This window comes from Corvus brachyrhynchos, unplaced genomic scaffold, assembly GCF_000691975.1.
Source record: "Corvus brachyrhynchos isolate BGI_N302 unplaced genomic scaffold, ASM69197v1 scaffold331, whole genome shotgun sequence".
Classification (NCBI taxonomy): domain Eukaryota; kingdom Metazoa; phylum Chordata; class Aves; order Passeriformes; family Corvidae; genus Corvus; species Corvus brachyrhynchos.
In genome coordinates, this window is record NW_008237229.1 from 1,802,597 (window position 1) to 1,818,179 (window position 15,583).

The window sequence follows — 15,583 nt, forward strand, 5'->3', positions numbered from 1 at the left end:
GCCTCTCTCACCTGTCTCCCTCAGCCCCCCACCCCCCCCTCTGCTTTTTTTTTGGTGGAATCACAGCTTTCTCACTGTGTGAGGATTTGTCAGGAAAGTAAACATGTGAATACTGAATATTCTATGACAGTGCTTCCACTGTAACTAATGACAGGTGAAATTAAGTAAGCATAAGGTATAAATATTGATATTGACCAAATACATGCCTCTGACAAAGGGATTTAAAATATCCTACTAGGGATAAGACAGCCTTTAGATCAGTTGCTAGACGATCAGGAAGAACATCTCAATGTTGAAAAAAAATATAACCCTAAAGGACAAAAAGAACAGGGAGATACCAGTAAATATCAAATGGGTTCTCATAAGAAGAGTTCCTCAAGTCAGTTTTACATGCACCTTTATGAGGATCTAGGAGGAGGAGACCCATGAACACTCTCCAGCTTGCTGTGGCATATTGTCTTGAAAGCAACAATAGAATATGCTGAAAATAACTGAGCTCAACTTCTACAAATGGAAGATTTAAATTTTTTTTACATAGATTATTCCTTGAAAATTCGTAACAGGTCATGGGAATGTGAGTTTTCAAACACTGTGATACAGGCAGTTTTCAACCACTGTAGGTCTTCCTTTCCCATCACATTATCAGTCATGGTAGCATTTTGCACTCTGGAATTCCAAAACCTATGTTGTAGCTCAAGATAAATGTTCTCTCCAATAAGAAGAGTAAAACAATCTCTCAGTGGAAAGCATGACAGGACTTTTGAGATGACTCTTAAAGTTATCACAAACCCAACACAAGTGATTCGTTCAACCTTATGATATGTAGGCACATCTTTCAGAATTTTAAATGCCTGCCACATGGAAAACAAAGTACAGTACATGTGTTGGTTTCATGTTCCCTCCCTCAATGCACTGTGCAAAGTTTTGATGCCATATAAACCCCAAGAACATTAGTACCTATATGAAATAATTTCAAGATTCTCAGGAAAAACAAAAAGACAAAAAGAAGACAAAAAAGGGAAAATAACATTTCAGATTTGACAAACTCCAGTGATTCTCTTGACTTACCATGACCTTCCTTAAGGTATAGCGTTTGGATCTAATATCATCCATCAGCATCTCATAGGGCGTGAGCTGATATTCTATTGGCAGTGGGTTGTACTGACGCTCTTGAACTTTCTTCAGTTTAACACCATTCCGTAAATCTCTCATCACTTGCACCCAAAAACGAGCCTGAAGAGAAAAGAGCCAGAAATTATATATGATACCTTACCCTTGAATACCACCTCACATACCTGACATCTATATTCCCACTTCAAGTATACTGCAGGCACATATTCCAAGTTTTTAGACTTATAGCTATTACTATATGAATTAAAGCAGTGATTGAATCAGAAAATTTGTTGCCCAGGACTTTCCTGCAAATATCCCAAAAGTTGTTCTTTAAATAGAAATTTTGAAATGGACTCCAAGTCCTAGGATCTTGCAGTCTTGATCCTCTCAGTACTCAACTTCTTTTCCTCTGCCTGTAAGAGCACCACACACTAACATCTCCCTCTCATTTTATGTGAAACAGAATTGCTGGAGAGAAGAAAGAACAGATGGTGGATAGAAGATTGGGAAATTGAAATCCAGTACTTTTCAAGAACCTCATAATATTCCTCTATAAACTGGCAAGAACAGTACCTAGAAAATACAGTAAGTTACTTCTGAGCAAGAGTTTCCCTGTAGCCCTTTTTGTTCATCAGTGGAGAAATGCAGCTGCTGGCTCTGCTGACTGCCTGACTGCCCCTCTGAAGGGCAGTCAGCATGGTACCTGTCTAAATGTAATCTTTTTGAACTGCAAAAGCTTCTCCATGAAAACAGGCTAAGGAAAAATATATTGCTTGGATACTTGCATTGTTTCATCTGTCTGCAAAGGAAATTTAAGACTTCATTTAGTTCGAACTTATCATGAGTTACTATTAATTCATATACTGAAAAAATGCAGAGACTGATTTGAACACAGTATCATAGAATGGTTTCAGTTGGAAGTACCTTAAAGCTCATCTAGTTCCAACCCCCTGCACTGGGCAAGGACATCTTTCACTAGACCAGGTTGCTGAAATCTGTTCCTGTGCCTCACCGCTCTCACTGTAAAGAATTTTTTCCTAATATATAATCTGAATTTTTCCTAATATCTAATCTAAATCTCTTTCAGTTTAAAGCCATTCCATCTTGTCCTGTCACTAAATGTCCTTATAAGAAGTCCCTCTCCAGCTCTCTTGGAGGCTTCCTTTAGGTACTGGAAGGTGCTCTAAGGTCTCCTTGGAGCCTTCTCCTCTCTGGGCTGAACAACCCCAGCTCTGTCAGCCTGTTGCCATAGGAGAGGTGCTTCAGCCCTCCGAACATCTTTGTTGCCTCCTCTGGACTCAATCCAATGGGTCCACATCCTTCTTATGTTGGGAGCTACAGAAATGGACACTATTTCAGATGGAGTCTCATGTGGGTGGAGGTAATAATGCCTTAGTTAAGCTTTATAAAGAAAATAAACTACCAGCAGTGATGCTGAATCACTATTCCATTGTTGTCTTACCCAGTCAGCATTTTTTAGTTCATCAAGATCCGTGCTGGATTCATCACTTGCCTCTTTGTCCATTTCCTGAATCTTCTTCAGGTTCTGCCAATGAAATGAGTCAATGAATGAACAGTGGCATTACTCTCAAGTAAAACTGAAGCTTAATTTTTAATCTCTTGTATCATGTTGTTCAGGTGTTCTACTGAATGTTTTATGACTTGAACAGCAATACTGTAAAAGTAACTTGAAACACTATTTGAATATATTTATCTTCCTTGGAAAGTTAACCTTAAATGCTGGGAACAAATGTTAAGTTTTGAGTATAAAAGTACTTCAGATAATAATGTGCTGTAGGAAAAACTACATATTAAAATGTTTATATCCCTAAGTTTTTATATGCACAGGAAAAAAAAACCTTAACCACCCATCAGGTCTGTTAAGCTACAACACAGAAAGTATTACCAGCTTGATAAAGATCCATTCATACCAAAATTAATGCTTGTTGAATTCAAGTAGCTCATTTTTGTAGGAGAAATAAACTATGAGAAATCCTTTACATTGAATAGTGACAGAATTGAATATATATATTGCAATTAATTACTCTGTATAACATGGGTATAGATTCTGAAATATCAGTAACAAAATCATGTGAGGAAGAGAAACATCTTTCAAAGATGAAAAAAGCTACTTATGAACAAGATCAGATCATGCAAATATGGAAAAGATGGTGTGCAAAGGGGCAAAAATAAAAAGCTATCATACCAACAAGAATGCAAAAACCAGTTAAAAGTTACAGCAGACCAAAGAACAGGCAAGCCTGAACACAGAAGGTTGTGGCTTTACACAAGTTTTCTTATACACATCAACACCTGTATATTCAAAAGGCTTTTTTTGTTTGTTTGTTTACTTCTGTACTGAAGTATTTTGGAATCAGCAGTACAAGCAATTTCTCAGTAATCCACTTCACTTTTATGGAGAGTTTTCCAGGAAATCTTTAAAAATGTTTAATTTGATCTGTTATCTAAGTACTCACTAATATATCTGAAATGGATATTTAAGTCCTCTGCTAACTCCTTTTTTTATTTTATAAGACTACAGCAACAGGTCAGAGATGTGACAGACATATCTACCAAAAGTATTTCTATCTTTTAAGCACTTAAGCTCTTCCTTTAATGGAACTGAACAATCAGTCTCAATTCAACTTCTAAGCTTTCCAGAAAAAAATAAAAATAAGCATACTTCTTAAAACGTTTTTTTTTTCCCTGGAAGTAGTTCCTAAACTGCCAACATTTCAGTGTTAGAAATGGAAGCACTGGAAGAATGCTTAACTTGCACATTCAACAGGGCAAGCATCTACCAAACCTGGCTGCAGAGATAGGACATGTGAGTCAGCTACCACAGAGGTTTTGGAAAGTGACCAGATGGGTTCTTTATAGTCTTATTTATGTAAGTAACACAACTGCTTCGGTATCAAAGAAGAAATACTACCATTGCCCTATCAAAATAAAATGCATAATTTACAAGAAGACTCTAAAAAACCATAAATCACCCACACTAACAAAAGCAGATTAATCATGGGACAATGTGAGAACATTTTGGCATGACTTGCAGCATCACAACAGGACACCCAACTGGGAAAGAATGTCTTTATGGAAACTTCTGCTGGTCCTGGCACTGTGGTCAGTCTGACACTCACAGGCAATTGCCCTTCCCAAGGGAAAAATGGAAAAATGGAAAGAATGGGTAACATAAAGGCTTCACTTATGTGTATTCTGTTATCCAGGGTTTCTTCTTTTCTCTATCATACAGCTGGAGTAATCATTTCAAATACAGTACCTGTAACTGTAAATTACTTTCTTTCTTGCAAACTGCTAACATCTACTGGTAAACTGCAAAATATAACATCTGATACTTTTTCCTTTATCTCTTTGTAATCAAAAAGATAACTTCAGTAAATGGGCTCACAACTGTCAGATTTGCTCCTCCTTCCCATACTGGAAGGTACACTTGAATTTTTTTTAAATTAACGCGTTCCAGCTGCTTAACCTATACTTCAGCTATTCAACAAGACTGGTGGCAATCACCCATCTCAGCAACCGTGTTCCCTACCATACAGCAGTTCCCCAGTTTATGGGGCTGGTTTATGCCCAAAGGCTGATGCTTTTGACTGACATAAGTATTTAATGAAGCTAGAAGAGATTACAACCCGTTTTTCTTAACAGCAGAAAACAAGAAGGGGGGAAAAAACCCACCCTGAGCAGCTGAAAGATCTTCCAAATAAGGTAACCATCTAATTACTTCCTCTGGAACATAGCTAGAGGGGCAGTTCCTACCCAAGAAAGCACAGGTGTAAGTGATGCTGGCTACCACGCACTGGAGAGCTGCAGGAGCAAAACCTGCCAGCCAAGAGATGAAGTCTCTCCAAGTGCAGTTTTATGATACAAATGAGCTGGTACAAGCACAGGTGACTGCCAAAGCTGGCCTTCTCTTACTCCCCATCCCTGTGCTGAGTGCTTGGCTGTGGCCCTGGTACCACAGACACTCACTTTGTAGGGATAGTTGATTCCCTTCCCTGGCACCTGGCTCTGGCCCCTAAATGCAATTAGCGGAGAAGAGTAGAAAAGAAAGGAATTTCTATCATTATAGAACTAACAAAGCTTTGGAAGAAAGCAGCAAGTGCTCTATGCTTGCAGGAAGTGTTTAGGAAGGCTTTAACTCTTCTACACCTGTCAGGTGCTGCTTGGGAAGGAATAAATTCACTGTGACAAATGATTATGTTTAAACTTGTAGACTAAATGGAACATTAGGGTTTCCCTCCAGCATCCCCAGCCAGCATCAGTGGGTTTCTGCCTCTGTTTCAACAGTAAATTATAGAAACCAACACATTTAAAATACAATAGACCCTTTGTCAGAATTCAACTGTGTTCTGAAACCTGCAAGTAACCTCAGCTGCTGCTGCTGTAGCCACTTGCACTTACCCTTGGGACAATGGCTTAAGAAAAGCTATTACAGTATAATAAATACAAGGCCTAAATGGATTTCCATTTCAGAAAGCAGAAACATCTTAAAAGGGTTTTTCTAAAGGATCCCAGAACCTCAGACCCATACCACAGACCCAATTCACCTACTACAGCCTGGGCATTCATTTAGGAAATAAGGGTTGGATGTGTAGGAAATGACTATTTCAAGAGCTTTCCCTTTTAAAAAACCTTTACAGCATTTGGCCATTTTTTTAAAGGACTGCATTTTGTGACAAAAGCTAGTAGTAAAAATATCAAATGTCTTCAAACCTCTTGCTGTACTATTAAAAGCAGACACTTGATTTGCGGCTGCTGCATGGCCCACATTTGAGATATGCTGTTCTGTGCTCAGTGACAGATGGGAGTTTATGTAAGACTCTTGTCAGCACAGTGTCAAAGACTCCCTTCCATAAAATACTTTCTAAAACACAGTGATTTAATGAATGTTGTATTCTAGGGAATCCAGACCTGGACTTTGCTTTTCACCAACTGCATAACACAGTCTACTGCAGTTCACAGTTTATACTCCTAGTTAGGAGTCACTTGTTCACTGATTAAATTGATTCTTACACTGCTATCTTTGAAAGTAGAAAATATTCTTGCACATCTAGGCTCAATTTAAAAATACGTAACATGCACACATGGGAAAAACTGCTTTATATACCTTCAGCTATTCAACATAGGTTTAAATTCCAAGGGCTTAGGGAGCAGCATTACTCTAGGTCTTCGAAAAGACCCAAAACCCATTTAATTCAAACTGAGAATAGGATCAGTTAAATCAGTCCCTGAAAACCTCAAGCTAATAGCAGACAAAGTTCTTAATGTATAGAGGTATGGGCTGATGCACTTTGCTCAGCTCTGGAGAGGGCAATAGTCACCATGCTGCTCAACATAACTGTGTAGGAAGAGGCAAAAAACCCCAAAGCAAGGGCATGTAACACTGATTGAGTGACAGTGTCTGCACCACTTAAGAAAATAAAACCAAATCCTCCCCTGCCCAACACAAACCAACAGCATCTTCCCTTATTAAAGGTCCTAAATTGAGGGATCAAACTGATCATGATGGAGCTGCAAGCCTGATGACAACACAGGTGCAAAAGTGGAGTTACTGGAGACTTGGAAGTGTAGGCAAAAGTGAAGTTATGAGCTGAAGAGTTTGTGAATTAATTTATTTCTCCAGCTGTGCTCTGAAAATCCAAGCAGCAGAGTATTTGACAGCTTTTACAGTCACAAGACCTCTGAGAGTAACTTGGCTAATGACTCTATTTCCAAAATAAGTTAGCCATTAACATTATTTAGGTACCTATTAACTACCTCTATTATCATATTTTGTACAAATAATACAGCAGTATAGCCACCTGACTTTTTTCTTTAGCTGTTTTCTAACTGAATCTTTGTATGGCATGAAACTAGGAAAAAAAGAAAGAAACAATTTCATTTCTATGCATGTACTTCATTAGAATTTGTATGTTTACATTTCATACAGATTGGATTGAAATATATCCAGGCAGACTGAAAGAACTATGTTTTTACATCAGAAAGGACAGAAATGAAAGGCAACATGTTTTAAAAGAACAGTACAAAGATGACAGATTGGGAGCTTTCTCTATGTTCTACCAAAAGCCTAATTACAAGGCACACTGGGGATAACAAAACTATGGATAAGTTTTTGATGAGCATGGATTTTCACTGCAATTTGAGATGTAGGCAATTATAAAAATATACAAAGTCTTAATTAGTTTTGGAAGGGATATTAATTTTGATGCTCTAGGGTGTATATCAATCTCTAAAACTTATTGAGACATAAGTCAAACCTACTGCAACTGATCTGCCTACTGGACACTTATCTCATACACTATGCTGGCCAGCATAACATGGTATTTTTTAGCACCACCTGTGCCAGTTGAGTTTATCACCCAGAGTACATTCTACAGGCCAGCATCACCTTTATTGGTACCACTCAGAGAGTCACGAAGTGCTTGAGGTTGGAAGAGATCCCTGGAAGTCTGCTGGTCCAATCCCCCTGCTAAATCCCCAGAGCCAGTTGTCCAGCATCATGTCCAGGCAGCTTTTGGATATCTCCAAGGACAAAGAATCCACAGCCTCCTCAGAAAACCTTTGTCAGTGCCCAGCCACCCTCACAGTAAAACCAGTATTTCTGGCTGTTCAGAGGGAACTCCTGTGCTTTCGTTTGTGCCCACTGCCTCTGGTCCTGTCACAGGGCACCACTGAAAAGAGCATGGTGCTGTTCTCTTTGCACTCTCCCCTCAGGTATTTAGAGACATTCATGAGATCTCCCTGAGCCTTCTCATTTCCAGACTGAACAGCCCTGGGTCTCTCAGCCTTTTCTCATAGGAGAGCTGTTTCAGTTCTTCATCATCTTTGTGGCTCTTCCCTGGACTCTCTCCATTATGTCGCTGTCTCTCTTGTACCGGGGAGTCCAGAACTGGGCCCAGCACTCCGGCTGTGGCCTCACCAGTGCTGAGCAGAGGGGAAAGATCACCTCCCTCAACCTGCAGGCAACACTCCTCCTAATGCAGCCCAGGACACCATAAGGCTTCTTTGCAGCAAGGGAGCAAGGGCACATTGCTGACTCACTCAGCCGTGAAGTGCACGTGGAATATTAACTACAGGAGAAGGCAAGACCGGGCATTAACAAGGAACCAAAGGAGGCCTAGGGCAGATATCCCTTCAGAAAAGCAGGTTCACAATGTGGATACAGCCCTGGTGAATCCCCTGTCTGATCCAGAGCAGCAATATTGCATTCCTTTGCCTGCATAGTCTCTCCGTGTCTCTCTCAGTCACACTGAGCCACTCTGAGCAATGTGTGTGTGACTTTTTCAGATACTTCCCAGCAGGAACATTTGCTTAATCTCATGGACATCACTTATTTGTGCCTACAGTATGGCCAGGTGCCAACAAAGGTTATGTCAATGACTTTTGGACCATTCTGAAAAAGATGAATCTTTTCTTTTACATGGGTCCATTATTAGCAGATATTCAAACTACCTTGTCCCCTGCCATACACGTATACACTTCCTTCACCTTGTGGACCATTTTCCCCCCAAAACAATTTTAAAAAGGGAGAGAATCCTTTTCTGTGGGATTTTCTTACTGCAATTTTGAAAGCTCACTTTTTGACATGAAAAACAAGCTGTACTCCATCTTTGTTATCAGCTGTAAATGCTTAAACAGCAGGACACAAGAATTAGGAGGTCTTGGCCCATTAGAAGACCACTCCTGGATAGCAGCAGATGGTACCCAGGGTGGGTCTGCAGCAAGGCCACCTTTCACAGAGCCTAAGCAGCATGCAAATACTGCCAGCAAGCTGAAAAACACCCCAATAAACTTGCTAGAAAAATTTCACATTGCAAAAAGAAAATATTTAGTTGTTTATTTTTAAACTATTGCAACAATTGTATCAATCTTTCTGAACTCTGTCTGTCCTGTGCATCCACTACATTAAATATTTCACACTCTTTAAGAGTGGAAATACCATCTCCCTGTCTGCAAGTCAACTTTACTGCTGACCTTTCATCCACATTGAATCAGACTGGAAGTAACCATATGGCATCAATTATGTGACAAAGTGCCTTAAACATTGTATTTGACATCCACTGAGAGGATCTGAACAGCTCACTCATCACTTCATCATTTCTGATTAATACACTCACCCAAATTCATGCCAGTACAACCCTTGGTGAATATACACTGTATTTGTTATATGACAGATGATGACTGGGGAACACGTGACTCCTCAGTATATATCCTAGTGTTAAAACATTTTACAACCTACAGACCTATCCCTCCTACCTACCAATCTATACCTCTTGAAACCCTGGACTTTCAAAGTCCTGGTAAGTTTTTACAGGGCCAAATTGAAAACAGCATCACAGCAATATTTTCCCCTGCAATATTTCCCATCTAAACCTGTTCTAGGCTGCAGCATAAGGTAGGTCAGATTTAGTTCACTCCAAGCAAGTGAATTTCTGCAGATAAAAATTCTCCCTCTTCCACTACAGTGAAACTGCCTATTTAAGCATTTACTGACCAAAAAATATGAACCTCATATACCTGGGAAACAGATATCCAGATGCCCCTCAGTGGTCCTAGAAGGAATCCAAGTAATTTCAAAGTAATTTTTATCTACAGGAAAGTTATTTTAAATAATTTCAGAGGATTCTTTCCCCTTTTTGGTGTTTTTAATTTCATTTTGATCTCACATCCACAACTGTATCTAGGTCTGAGGGAATCTAAAGGAAGATCTCCAAATAAAGCTGTTGTTTTTTGAAATAAACTAACAATTTAAAATTCCTGGCATCTTTAGTGTCAAACCCACAATATTACACAGTATAATTTTTTTTAATTGGAACTGATGTATGTGACCTGTTTTTCTCCCCCAGTTATCTGCCAATGCAATCACCACAAATCCATGACAACAAAATTTCCTTATTGAGGTATTCAGTGTTTATCTCCTTTACACCCAATACTTATATGACAATAACAAAAGGAAAAGAAAAAAGGAATTTACTAGGAGAGTATTTAATTGTACTCCTCATGACCTAAGATTCTGCTATGTATTTGCAAGACAGAAGAGCATGTAAACAATAGCACAGCTTTTACTGGCACAAACCTAACGTGATCATATGATCCCTGCTTGCCTCAAGTATAAACTATAAAGGTCATTTTGAAATGGTGCAACAAGACTTACAGCATTCCACCTCATATTTTCTTCATACCTGTTTTTTATTTTGTATGCTACATTATTTTCAAAATTAAATACCTTCCAAATCTGTAGTTAGATAAAAGCTATGATCAAGGACCAAGCACATCATAGACTTGAAGCATTCAGATTACAAAAGCTGCTTTCAAGATCATTTTCTTGGTAATTTCTTACATGCCTACTGAGGGACTGATCCAGAGTGAAATCAAAATGAAATCAAAAGGTCAAAAATCTGGCCCTGGTTAGGTGCAGTAATAAAAGTCTTACTGATTCAGTAGGGCCAAAATTCCATCTACAAGGATTACTTCCTTTGACCTAAATATGCTTTGAATCAATGCCTAATAGCCTGTGAGAGGCAAATGGTTTCTTTCATTTGGGATTAACTCATTGTATGCTCTATGGTGTGAGCAGATGTTGTAGGGGTTTTATGCCCAAAGATAAGGTGATTAAATAATTTGCAAATTCAAAATACCTTTCCACTTTTTAAAATAATTTTTAAAAGATTATTGTTAAGACATGATTTTGAATGGTTATAGCCCACAATATTTTACTTTGACATTGACAACAGAGATGCCCTATTATTGCTCACTGTGGCCAAGATGTTTGAGAACTATGGCAAACATAATTCTTCTCAGAGCAGAAAGAAGAACTCTGAAGGGTTCTTTGAGCCTCAGCTTGGACTTCGCAAAAGCTGTTGAGTGAGGTGTTTCCAGAACAGGTCCCTCAATTAATATATCCAGTAGTTAAAAGCCAAGATGTGAAATTAATGATGTCAAGGCTTGGGAGACAGATTTAACAAGGAGATCTTGTATCCTGACTGCTCCCTGTACCAGGGGTATTAGATGCAGATGTCCCATAACATAGGCACTTCAGAAAACAAGTGGCTCTTTAGCCATGCTGACACTGTCAAAATTATCCCTGTATGACACTGCTTCAGTTTAAAAATTGCTTCCACTTTGAATAGGACTGCAGAAGAAGTGGAGATGAGATCTGACCCTGTGCAGCAGAAAAACATCTCAGAAGGACTCTCCCTCTTGGAAGATGAGTCTCACCCAGGAAGGAAAGAGCAGCAGCCCCTTGTGTCTCTGACTGGTTTGCAGCTTCCACCATCAGTGTGATAAAAGCTCTCTTGTGCTGCTCTGAGGCTCATCTGACTCTTTAATGAGCTGATTCAGCTCATTAACCTGACAAGGAGTAACTCCTTTATTTTTTGTTTTGCTTGATATTTATTGCATTTGTTCCCGAGAACCAGAAGAAGGAAAACAGTGGGAGTACATGTGCGTGGGTGGAACAGCTCTGCCTCTTTCAGCAGCAAAATTTTTAGGTCAGCCTGTAAAATCTTATTCTGCTTCTTAAAGGTACTGTAGATCTTGAATTACAAATGAAAAGAAAATCCTTCAGGGATTTATTAAGAAAAAAAAATTATGAAAGCGTTGTTACTTGACAAGTTGGCTTCCGTGAAGAAACCAGCTTTAAGAAATGAGTTTCCCTTGCTGCCCTTGCCCTCACCCACCAGTTTTCCAATGTTACCAGCACCCACACTGTCTTAATAGAACTGTTCATGGGGCCACTCGCAGGCCAGATCACTGAGACTATCTGCAGTAAATATCATCCTTAAATCACTCTTCAGCCAGACCCGTTAATTGCAGTGGTTCACAGGATGGCCTTTCAGCCAATAGTAACAGCCAAACAGGCAGTGAACATAAGCATTGTGACCTGAAGGGGAAAATTTTTCTATTTTTAAAGTTGGCTCTGCTGTGAAGCCAGTGTGACAGACAACAAACCAATCATACAGCAAAAGGTAAGAGAAGCTGCTGACTGGTGACAAAATACAAGCAAGAAGAATCTCAGATAATTCTCAGCAAAGAGAATTCCCTTATGGGAAGAAGCTGAGGAAAAACAGGCAAAGCTCTGACGCTTCGTAACATCTCTGAAACACCAGAGAAGCTTTTTAGACTCAAATATATTGCATACATGTATGCAGGAATGGGTACATGTATGCAATGTGTTATCCTCTGAGAAAATCGTCTGGTTTACTCCCAAACAGATTAGTCACAATTAATAACAAGTTCTGAGGGATGTAAATGGTTACAAGCCAAAATTAAAAACCCCTCAGCTGAAGAACTGTCCTTCCTGAAAACTACATATCATCTCCTCAAGCATCTGACATTCCCTGCTGGCTGGGTATAGAAGTGATTTTGTAAGCCAAATTCACACAGTGATGAGCTCAAAAGCAGAAAACCTTCTCAGAGTGCTTACCTCTTTTGCACTTTTAATTTTGGCCAGGAAAGTGTAGAGCTCCATTGTTTCGGCAAACAGAGCCCGACACACTGCTTGATAGTGGTTGGGCGCCTCTGATCGAGTTGGCAGGTGGGCAGCACACAGCTAGGGAGAAAAATAAATAACAGGATCAAAACAATGCCCCACTGCTTTCATTAATGTGACAGAGCATAAGGGAACATGAAAGTGAATGCAACTGAATATCAAGGGCACAAGCATCCATGAGACACTTCAGTTTAGTCAGAAATTGGGGTGTATTTTCTAAACCTTCTGTTCCTATTTATTTTATGAGAAGAGTACTATAGGAATAGTAAGGGGACTGGTTGACCATGTTCTGGAAAACCACGACACTGCCTTTTCATAACCAAAAAAAAAAAAAAAAAAAAAAAAAGGACAACATAATTCAACATAATTGTCATAATTGTGAAAACAAGCCATTTTGCAGTAGCAAATTTTGGGGAAACATACTTAAGTCAAACCAGCTTTAACAGTAAGTGTTAAGAGTTCCTATGAATGTGGAAGAGAACTGTATCCCTACCAGTTTATGAAAGGATGGAAGGTGAAGCAAGGAAAAAAGTACAGTGTAATCATCAAGCTGAAACTCTGATGAGATTTATTTCAAGCAGTACAAAGATTTTAAAAATCAGCAAGAGTTATGGAAGCACAGGCTTATTGCCTTACCTCAGACTTTCATGAACATTTCCAAACACAGACACAGCTAATGCAAAGGAACACTAACAGGTGCTTTCATATATGCTAAACTTGAAAAACTCTGAAAGCCTACTCAAATCACTAGTAATCATTCAGAGTTACTGATGAACAGTATTGCTTTTAGAGTAAAACATGCAGCTCCCGTTTCCAACAAGAGAAGTTTCACTGAAACCAGCCTTCACATTTCAAACTGAGAACCTGAATGGTATGAGCAACATCCAGCTTCATGAACGTCCAGCTTCTACTATTGTGGAATATCTCAACACAGATAATAATAGTTGTAATATCATTTTTCCCCTAAGTCAAATCCATCACCTGCAAGTATTCATCACAGAAATACCGGCTGAAAACAAACAGAATAAAATAACATCTGTAATTTGTTTCCTAAACACTTTTAAATCAAAAAAAATCCCAAAGCTGAAACCTGAGTATCCATATCATGTATCATACTGGTGTACATGTAAAAATAAAACGAAGTCTTAATCAAGGCCTTAAAAATTTGTTTTGTCTCTGTGGTTGTATAGTAACTATTTCTTATATATATAGCTAATTCAGATCTCCAGAGCTAAAGCTTGAGAAAAAAGCCTCTTTAGCAGAAGAGCCCTTAATTAGCCTAGTGGCATCCTTGTCTAAATCCCTGCTGTTGTTACAGTGAACACTGTGTTTACAAGGGGCACAATGCATGTAAAGCTCAGGCTGCTTTTCCATATTGCTCTCCATTTGATTTAAATCCATACTGCCACTAAAAGGTGTGGTCCTGTGGCCTCCAGCTGTACGAATCCACAGATGCCCTTATGCTGGCACAGGAGTTCGTGCCCTAACTCAGGGAGGATTACTCATCCAGACAAAAATTAACAATGTGAAGGAAGTGGAGCAGGAGACAATTACTCTTCATGGCACAGACACACACACAGAAGTGCAGGCAAAAAGGAGCAAGGAGAACATGCTGCCAGGGTGGGAAAAGGGAGGAAGGGCTGAACAATTGTGTTTGGGTACAGTCAGATTTAGACTGGCTCAATCTCATTGACAAGTTGCTCTCTGAGAGCACAGGCCCCTTGCTATCTTTTATTTCTTCCCATCAGAATAACAATACAGAGCTCAGTGGTCAGATTTGGTCAACTCCTTCGATAAACTTTTACAAGCACAGTTTGGACTCCTGCAATCTCCTGATTATGTACCCTTATGTATTTATCTCCTTTTAGTTGTAAAAAAGAATATACACATGGCAAGTTTATACATATGTGTGTGTAAATTTTTATTCCTTCCTATGTATTTTCCTTCCACTTAGGAAATACAAGGCAGCCATGTTCATGAAACTGCCCTTGATCCCTACACTTCAAATTTTATGTTGTTTTAAAAATTTCAAAATTTTCCAAAATTTTCTTACACTCTTCAAATTTATTTCTGGATAATCACAAGGGCATACTTGACATCTGTCTCCCCTTTTCTCCCCATCCCCCTGCTTTTTTCCCTTTTTTCTCCTTTCCTTGTCCCCCCTCCTTTTTTCTCCTTTTTTCCCCCCCTTTTTAACAAATCAGATCATCTCCTTTGCAGATAAAGGGAGATAAACCAAAACAGATGCATGCCTAATGTGTGCAGTAGTGATAACACATACAAAAAGAATCTACTAAAAATTTCCCTTAATGAAAATATTAGAATATTAGACCAAATTCTGAGTATGGTTGTGTTCTTTTTTCTCAATAATGAATCATGTCCTTACTTGCCTTACTGTGTTTTCATTTTCTGGTTATTAATTATAGTACAGATAAAAGGGTTTCATTCTAAAATACACCACTTACAAGAATAAAAATAATAGCAGCAGCAATTTCAAAAAAGGTCATAAAATGGTATAAGTCTTCATAGCTGAGAATAAAATTTTATTAGTGTAGAGACTGCACACAGGTTTTTAAGATTCCTTTTTTTCTTTATTCGAAGGTATGTTAATTAGAAACAATTTGCATCAAATATTGAGAAAGTTAATGAAATGCAGCAGTGACAAGTTCAAGCAGGGAATGGTTGTAATATTGATTCTATTATTGAACACAAAGGAAAGCAAATTAAAAAAAAAAAAAAGCCTGCTTGCTGAACTTAAGTTACAAAAGCAACCACATAAAACCTGACCATTTCCTTTGCAACCTTTAGGCTGCAGGTATTAAAAGAGGGCCAACAGCTCCTACTAACTTTCATGTTCTGAGAAATCAGTCTCTGAGTGATCTTATATTATGTGAAGATGCATTACATAATAAAACTCCTTGTGGTAATATTAAGTCAAATGACTTAACATGAATTTTT

At 38.7% G+C, this 15,583-nt stretch overlaps 1 protein-coding gene across 4 annotated transcripts in view; it reads right to left on the minus strand.

Annotated features, from left to right (window-relative positions):
• The window catches only part of SPIRE1 (spire type actin nucleation factor 1), a 116,190-nt gene that overhangs the window by 37,457 nt on the left and 63,150 nt on the right, over positions 1 to 15,583 (minus strand). For all 4 annotated transcript variants that reach the window (XM_017729467.1, XM_017729465.1, XM_017729466.1 and 1 more), the window contains exons 3-5: positions 12,560 to 12,685; positions 2,576 to 2,659; positions 1,069 to 1,233 (exon numbers count right to left, since the gene is read on the minus strand). In XM_017729467.1, the coding sequence (XP_017584956.1) occupies positions 1,069 to 1,233; positions 2,576 to 2,659; positions 12,560 to 12,685 (375 nt within the window). The remainder of the gene's footprint in view (positions 1 to 1,068; positions 1,234 to 2,575; positions 2,660 to 12,559; positions 12,686 to 15,583) is intronic.